Source organism: Thermobia domestica, chromosome 18, assembly GCF_964235325.1.
Source record: "Thermobia domestica chromosome 18, izTheDome1.hap1.1, whole genome shotgun sequence".
Classification (NCBI taxonomy): Eukaryota; Metazoa; Arthropoda; class Insecta; order Zygentoma; family Lepismatidae; genus Thermobia; species Thermobia domestica.
Genome location: NC_137471.1, coordinates 159,333,471 through 159,342,557, shown reverse-complemented (window position 1 = coordinate 159,342,557; position 9,087 = coordinate 159,333,471). Strand labels below are relative to the sequence as shown.

Here is a 9,087-nt window from a genome sequence, read left to right as displayed (position 1 = left end):
GCTACAGGCATATAAGTTCAAGTACTCACCAATTACCTCTATAAAAATTGTTGCGGAAATGCCCCAGGATTCTGAAACATGGATATTTGGATAGGCCACATATTAGTTCCTAAGTGAAGTCTTGACCCGACTACAGGACGTCAATTAGTTTAGGAGCTATGGACCTTTAAAGTTCATTTTTTCATGTTTTCGGCAGCCTATAACTCCGAAAGGAAGCATTTGTGCACCCAGGTTGGTCTACTATTCGTCTCATCTTGATGTCAGGAGTCATCTCCCAAACGTTGTCGGTGTTGGTTTGAAAACCCTGTAGAAGTTGGTGAAAGGCAATATCTCTGTCAAACTTCCTACAACTATACTTGCCTCCGTCATTTCAACTCTTAGTGCAAAGCCTTCCTAAATTTGTTTTTTTAAAAAATGATTTACTTGGCGGAAGCCAACTCAAACCAACATATACTGCATTTTATATCTCTTTACCCGATAACTTGAAGTAACATATTCATGTAGTATGTACTGTCTAATAAATTAAATTGTTTATATATATATATATATATATATATATATATATATATATATATATATATATATATATATATATATATATATATATATATACTTATATATATAATATTAATTGTATATTTATTTTAGGTAGTGCAATTAATATTCCTGATCAGTGAACTGAAGGCTAAAGCTAGCATACATAACGTCTATCTGTTGCCGCGGGTTGGATTCTACTCGTAGTAACACTGATTTCAAATTTCATGCCTTTTTGCGGCATGGCTTTTTAACATAACTTGAAGAACACAGAAAAAGCTTAAAAACCAATATCTTTAAAAAAACTGCTTTCCTTGTAAACGGATCCGGTTTACGGAGAACAACGAAACTCCACTCTGGTGAGAAACGAAACTGGGTTTGAAGAAACTTGAGACCAGTTTCGCTTAAATCCGAACCGCTTTTGTAGAAAACAGAAACCGGGCTTGGAGAAAAAACCGAATCGGTTTTTGGAAAAAACCGAAACAGATTCCTGAAAAAACCGAAACCGGCTTCCGAAAAAACCGAACCGGCCCCGGCGAAAACCGAACAATTTTTTTGAAGAAGACCGAAACCGACTTTGTCGAAAACACGAACCTGGTTTGTAGAAAACCGAAACCGGTTTCGGTGAAAAAAACGAACCGTTTTTTGGAGAAAATCTGAACCGGTTTCGGCGAAAAACCGGTTTTTTGCCTATCCCTAGCATATACTCGTATACTATACAACCACATATATATCTATATATAAATATATATATACTATAACATATATACATATATACACACATATATATAGAGGTAACTAATATGGACTAATAAATACATAAACACGTGTGAGACAATCAATATATATACCACAATATAATAGATATGTGTATTCATATCTTATACTCTAAGCTTTTTCAACAACCTATTCCACTGTTGGTCGATGATCAGTCCTGAGTTCCAGTTCATAGCTTTATTTCCCTCCATTTCTATAAACCGTGCCTCCTTCCATTTCCTAACTATGCTTGTTTCTTTCTAGCCTAAAATGTTTACTTAATTCCAATTAACTGAATGTCCCGTGTCCTTAAGTGTTTGTAAACCGCATTTTTTGTTCCTTTGTAGCCTAACGTCATCCTTATGTTGTCTTATACGCTCTCTTAGTCTCTTTCCAGTTTCCCCAATATAACACATATCACACTCACCGCACTGAATTTTAAAAATCAGTCCTTTTTTCTCCATCATTACCCCTTGTTCTTCTTCTGTCTTCTTCCTTCTTTTTTCCCTTATTACATCCAAAAGCCTCTTACTCCCTTTTCTGTAAGTTGAGATGCCCCCATCTTCTTAAGTATTCTTTTAATGATTTCTGTTTCTTCTCCCAAACTTTCTATCCCTCACCACATTTTTCTTCTTTCTTCTATTCCTCCTTCACTTTGCTCTCCTTCTCGGCTTATTTCTTTTTCTTCGTTTATCTTCTCCCATCTCCTTCTGTATTTTAGCCTCTTTCTATAGTATCCATTATTCTCCATCTGCTTATGGAATGACTGTATACTCTGTTCCGCCTTGTCTCTTTCACTGGTTATTTGTTTAATTCTATTCTCCATGTTAATGATGAAATTCCTCTTGGTCGAGTAATCTACATAACTTCGGGCGTGGCAATAGTTTCCCGACGTGCAATTTTTTGATACCATCTGTGTATATCACTCCTTGTTTCCTCCTTATTCTCATATCAGGAAAACTATAGCCTCTTCCTTTTCTACCTCTAGCTCCAGTTGTATGCCTTTCTCTATATCTTCAATTTCTTTACAAACTTTTCCAATTGCCTTACAGTTCCTTTCCAAATCCCCAAGCAATCGTCAATATATCTAGCAAAAAACACTAATCTGTCACTTCCTTTCATCCTTACTTTCTTCTCCCAGTCGTTCGTAGTAATTTCTGCTGACATTGGACTCAACCTGGAACCCATGCTTAGTCCTTCCTTGAATTTCAATAAATTATCACCTATAACACAATAACTGTTATTCCATATAGTCTTCAGGGCCTCCTTCAGTCCTTCTCCACTCCAACCATTGATCTTCTTATCCTTCATCAACTCAGTGATGACTTTAACAATGTTGTTTCTTCTTAGACTTGGAAACATAACCTTCACATCGACACCGAAAATAATTGTTTTAGCTTTGCTCTGTCCTACTTCCTCCAACCTTCTTCTTAACTCAACCGAGTTTTTCACACTGCTACTGTCTTGTTGCCTCCTTAACATTTCCACAACCTTCTTTAACTCCTCCTTCAATGGTTCAAATATATTTCCTCGGCAATCTAATACTGGTCTCAGTTTTACCTCCTCCTTATGTACTTTTGGAAAACCTTTCATTACCGTATCCTACTTTCTTTATTAAGACCTCTTTCAAAACCTGCTTTTGTTAGTGATACTAAAACTTTTTCTTTAATTTCCTCACACACAGATCTTTCACCTATCACCTCGTAAGTATCATCATAGATATCATTCAATGTTTCTTTGTATCATTGTTTTTCCATCACCACATTGGCACCACCTTTGTCCGCTTGTTGCACACATATGTCTTTTCGCTTCTTTATATCCTTCAACACACTGTACTCGTGTTTTGAAAGGTTTCCCTTTGGCTTCTTTATGTTCCTTTCCACAATCAGCTTAGCCTTTCTCCTTATCTTATCCCTTATCTTCTTGTCCTGCACTTGAACTATGGCTTGCTCTACCGTGTATATAACCTCTTCTGCGTCCAATATTTGTTCTTTCACTTTAAACTTATAGCCTAAACTTAACACTTTCTTCTCATCATCCGACAACGTAACATCACCTATTACTACCACCTTTTTGTCAATGTCCTCCTCCTGATTTGACTTCCTCCCTAACCGCCTTCCCTTTTCCATTAATCTTTTCTTCACTTTCATATTAAATTCCTCTTCCCACACTTCCAGTCTCTTCATAACTATATCCCTAGTAAATATCAACAAACTATCACTAATGTCACTTTTTAACTGGTATACACATGGTATAGTATTGACTCTCCATCTAATATTCCAGAACATCTTATCATAACTATTTATTACAAATCTTTATGTGTCACAATGACATTTATGTATGTTCTACCAGGTCGTCCTATTCCCCTTCCATTCCAATATATTTCTAATAATTTCCGACATTACCTGATCTCTTCCAATATTAACATCCATAGCCGCTCAGACCGAGAGAAATTGCTTTTAATAATTTTATCACTGCCTCCACTACAGGCTTCATTCACCCATTACCAAAACCAATCCGTTCCTCATCTAACACTACTCCTGACATAGTGATCACATGATCTCTCGCCCACAGTATTTTCATCTACATTCTAGATCCTCTGGAATGTAGATCGCTACTAAACTTACTAAACTCATACAATGTCAGCGGCCTATCCTCCTTTTACTGAAAATGAATTTAACCCTTCGAATACCAAGACTGGGTCAATTTGGCCCAGATGATGTTTTATAAAGAAATGCTACAATCTCAAAGAGAGGTAGTGGGCTAATGTTTTAGATATTCCTCCATTATCCATTCCGCAAGCCACGTGATTCTTTACTCCTCAAAGGTATGTAATGTGTCACATGCTTGCTTTCAAAACGCACTGCACCAGCAAACCGCTCTGCAAGGACTGCCAGGTGTAATCAAAATACAATGTGTGACAGAATTTATTCCTAACAAAGACAGCGTATTTCTATGTATAAATTTCTAATGTTACCGTACTATAATTCAAGTATTGTTTGAAAGAATCACGGGCCGCCACTGACAGTGTATACTGCGTATAATATGTACTGTAATATAAAGAACGATCAGGTTCATTGCCCTTTTCATTGTACGTTAGAAATTTTAACTCCTTGAATGAAACTTGATATATATATTTTTTACAAGAAGCAGGAATGGGTCAAAATAACTCACTTTACCTAACATTGTAAGCTTGGTATTCTAAGGGTTAATCCACTCTAATCTTTACCACCAATCATTCAACTCGTAATTGAGCAGTGCATCTCTCAAACCGCATATATATCACCTCATCATCCTAAAATTCCTCCGCGCTACTTTCGTCTAGTTAAACACTCACGTCAAATCTATACAGAATATGTTGGCACTGGCAACCGCGAAGCTCTTTAGCATCATAGGGCCCTCCACCGAACAGTGTTTAATTATCTTAAAGTTTATAAATTACGACAATGGATTAAAATTTGAAACACGATTTCTGCCATATCACACCCTTCGCAATATTAGATGCGTTTCAACGCATTAGCTGGTAAATTTACCCAAACCTCTTATCCTCTCTTACATCACGATCAGAAATTGCTCAGATACGAAGAAGCTAAAACCTTTGCTTCCTAATTATAGGAGATTTTCACACCTCTATCATTCACTTAGCATTTTAATTATCATCCTGTAGACCATTTCAACTTCAATTCACCACATATTCATCTTCAACCCAACATATCTACTCACAAAGCACTCACTACCTTCATGTCTACTACGCAAATCACTAATGTCATCTATCATAAATGTTATAATGACCCTGAAATCAATAACATCTATCGACATGTAAGACAAAGTCCACCAATACTGCTCAATCTTAGAAATCATCCAAATTTCTCTTGTTTTTTAAAATCAAGAATACCGTCCGATACAGCTCAACAGAATCTTAACCAAAATCCAAGGAAAAAAATATCCTCAAATGACTTCATGTTCATCTTTCTCATTACCATCTTTACCACACCATCAAGCAGGCTCCCGCCCAGAAATTAGCATCAACGATCAGCTTCTGCGTCTCCTCAACTGCATCCATAAGCAGTGTAATACCACCACGCCATCTTGTCTGGTAATCTTTAATTTAGAAAAGGCATTTATTGACGTGTAGCGTTAGGGTTTGCTTTCAAAAAAGCCACATTTTCGCCTTCTTATCGCATATATCCATTTTATTTACAATTTCTTGTTTGGCCACCGTACTTACGAATACATTTATCAACAGTCATATCAAACAATATTTATGCACTCAGGCATATCTAAGGCTCTTTACTTTCACCCTCTTTATATCTACTTTATGTTGTTGACATGCCTCTTCCCCCACAAAATATTCAGTTATTTCCATAGGCTGATGATACAACTTTTCTTGCAATTTGCCGTATTATTCACTAAGTAAACAACGCCTTACAACCAATAATACACATTTTTATTCTGTGGTGCAATAAACGGCGACTGAAATCCAATGCTGCTAAAACCGAAACTATAGTATTTCTGCCTCCTAAGAAACGCTCCAGATTTCACAGTAATTCACACTTACTTCCATCACTGTTAACGACAATCGTCTTAGAATCTCCAAAACCGTTAATACTTAAGACACACCATAGATAGATACCTCAGATGGAATACTATGTCCAGGACATCAACAAAAAGGCATATAGTCGACTCAATCTATTAAAACGACTTACTCGCACAACCTGGATTATTTCTGCGAAGCTACTCTTAAGCACTTATATAGTCATTCTTCGAACTGTGCTTAGTTACGGCCATACCGTTAGGTTTCGGCAGCTACCCGGTTTTATCAAAAACATAAGGTTCTCGAACATCACACACTCAGAATTCTATACCACATCAAACTCCCAAGCTCTGCTCCAGAGCTCTATGCTCGCGTGACTTTTCCATACATTTGGTTCCATGTAGAAAAACTTCGCCTCAAATACGTCCGGAATTCTGTCCTCATCATCCACTCCTCTCCGATTCCACCAACGCCCATATCAATTTTTATATCGTTCACAACATCAGTCATTCTACCTCTTCCTCCTCTTTACAATGTATCATTATTCCTTACCACCGAATCATCAAGATCTTCCGCTAATCAGAAAGTATCTTCTCTATCACCCCCCGCACAATATCATACAATCATATTCTACACAATAATTCCTTAGTCACTAACAGAGTTTCCCACTTCCTTTGATTAATGCTTTAAGCAGCCCCCAAGGGAGAAGAATAACCTAAATCCGTCATTTTACAATATCTTATAGTTTGTCTCGTCCAAATGCACCTCACCTCATAGATATTTCACTCATCAACGCAATATGATGAAATGTAAATCCAAATACTTTCATCATTATGTCTATCATTCATTGTACAATTTCCTTTCTCCACCGTCATTATGATTACGATTGTAAAGACCGTAATGTTTTATTTACTTACGTTTTTATGACATAAAGTTATTATAAATTGTTGAAAATCCCTTAGACCATGTCTAACTCCTTTCTCGCAGTACCCGTGACTTCTCTTTCTCCCGTGGAAGGCATAACCCTCGAGCGGGTAGTTAGCTAAAACAAACATGCGCCATACCTTTACGTTATAATTTCACTTATGATGTTATTTCTAAATGGTGTTTTATAGGTAATTTGTGTCTTGAAGCAACATAGAGTTCTTTGTTTTATACTTTTATCACAAGACTGAAGTCGCTGTGAAACCGAAAGTAAAATTTTGCTCAAATATGTACCCCCTTGGCACTTTCAGATAATGACATTTTTATAAAATTCCGTATCAGGGAGCCAACAAAAATATAGGGGAAAAGTGTGAGGTGTGTTAAAGTTGGAGATGTGGGACAGTGATATATCTCTCTCGTGATTTATGTTAAGTCATAGTGATTGCTAGCAGATCTGGTGGCAACATTTAATGAGCATTGCTACCAGGTTCTGAACGTGCACAAGGTTTTAGAAGCAAAGATAAATTTTCCTTCACTGCTGATAACTATTATGTGAGATGTATATTATAAAAATATTTGACAATATGAAGAGGTAGTAGAGAGTTTAATATAAGAGTAGAGACTTAGGTATTGAAAGTATATTTAGAACATTTTTGTATGATTCAAATATCAGAGTTCGTGGCTTTATAGTGACAGTAGTAAAAGTGGGTATACAGGGAGGATTATAGCATGATGAATTGTGGAGGATTGGGACACTGTCCCACTCCTTTCTACTCACAAGTGTGAAAACATTAGGTAGCTTTATTATAACTCCTGTGTTTCCGCCTGGCTAACGCTATATTTATTTAGTATTTTTCACATGTGTTTCAGAAAAATGCCACGAAGTGGAAGAAGGTAAACCTAGACTACATACAAACAGCAAACAGTGATATTCTGCAAGCCGTAAAGATAGTAATAGAGGAAAAGAAGAGTATACGAGAGGTAGCAAGAGAACACAACATATCGAAATCAGCCTTTGCTAGACATATTAAAAAGTACAAGGAAGACTCAAATAGAGATGCTGTAATATTTCAAGAAAATCTTTTTGTGGGAAACTCTCCTTACTGCAAGTAAGATGAGCTATGTGCTCAGAACGAGGCGCGGACGAACTTTGACTCACGCATACAAAAATGCCTTGAAGAAGAATATGCCGGAATCTTAAACTGTGCACAAAAGTGCGAATATGGCTGGCTTAATGGTTTTATGGAGCATTCCCCTCAGTTATCACTGCGATCTCTGGAATCAAAAGTTTATCAAGAAGTACCAGCCTCAATAAGCAGACTTTTTGAACAATTTGAAGTTAGCATATGAGAAATGTAACTTCACTCTGAAGTGTACTTTTAACTGTGATCAAACTGGATTTCGTACCGTACACACAACGCCATGTGTGACAGCTTCACGACGACAGAAACAAGTCGGACAGGTAACTTGAGCGGAACGTGCTGAACAAATGAGAGTCCTATGTACCTTCAATGCCGTTAGGAATAGCATTCCTCCAGTTTTTCTATATTCGAGAGTAGGGTACAAGGATTTCTTCCTGAAGAAAATACCACCTCATAGCTTGACATTAGCAAGGATCACTGAATGGATGATTGCTGAGATATTTGGTATTTGTTTAGAGCACATTAACCAAATTTCAAAATATTCGAAAGAAAATCCAATCATATTGCTCCTCTAACACCACGAAACCACGTAAATATCATTGAAGTAGAGAATGCTTACCAAAATGGCGAGTTATGAACGTTTTCTTCGAATTGAGGTCACAAAATGCAACTGTTGGAAGTTTCGGTTTGTGGACCTCTGAAGACCCATTACAATCGGGTGTACAATGACTGGCTGATTAATAATCCAAGAAAAAACTATTTCTCCTCGTTCTATTGATGAGTTTATAGGACGGGTATACCCCTGTGCTACGACACAATAGAATATCGTATCTGAATTTAAAAAAAGGCTGTAAAATAACCTTTCAACAGTGTTCCTTTTACAGAAGACTAATACCTGATATCTTCAGTAAATGACCGTCCAAATCCCTCGTTGAACAGAAACGCACCGTCTCACCAACGAAAATTATAGACAACCTTACCGCACGGAATATTGCTGGCACATCTGAGGGTATGGACAATGGGTCATCAGAGCTTCTGCCTGAAACCTCGCTTACATTAGCTATCCAAGAAACTTCATTTGTTATATTTTGGAGCAATATTTTCCACTACGTTAGTAACCACTCAGAATATCCGTCCTTATCCGAAGGCTGCCTACCCCTCTTAATAAAACCAACAGTGGGAAAAAGAGAAGTGGTC

The 9,087-nt window shown here is 37.1% G+C and overlaps 1 protein-coding gene across 1 annotated transcript; it reads right to left on the bottom strand.

Annotated features, from left to right (window-relative positions):
- Positions 1-2,298: 2,298 nt before the first annotated feature.
- Positions 2,299-2,883, bottom strand: LOC145675335 (uncharacterized). Its single transcript, XM_081745734.1, has one exon. The coding sequence runs from the start codon at positions 2,881-2,883 to the stop codon at positions 2,299-2,301; it is 585 nt and encodes a 194-aa protein (XP_081601860.1).
- Positions 2,884-9,087: the final 6,204 nt, after the last annotated feature.

Excerpts from the sequence above, each read along its gene's own strand:
- LOC145675335 (XM_081745734.1), bottom strand. The coding sequence starts at position 2,883 with ATGAAAGGTTTTCCAAAAGTACATAAGGAGGAGGTAAAACTGAGACCA.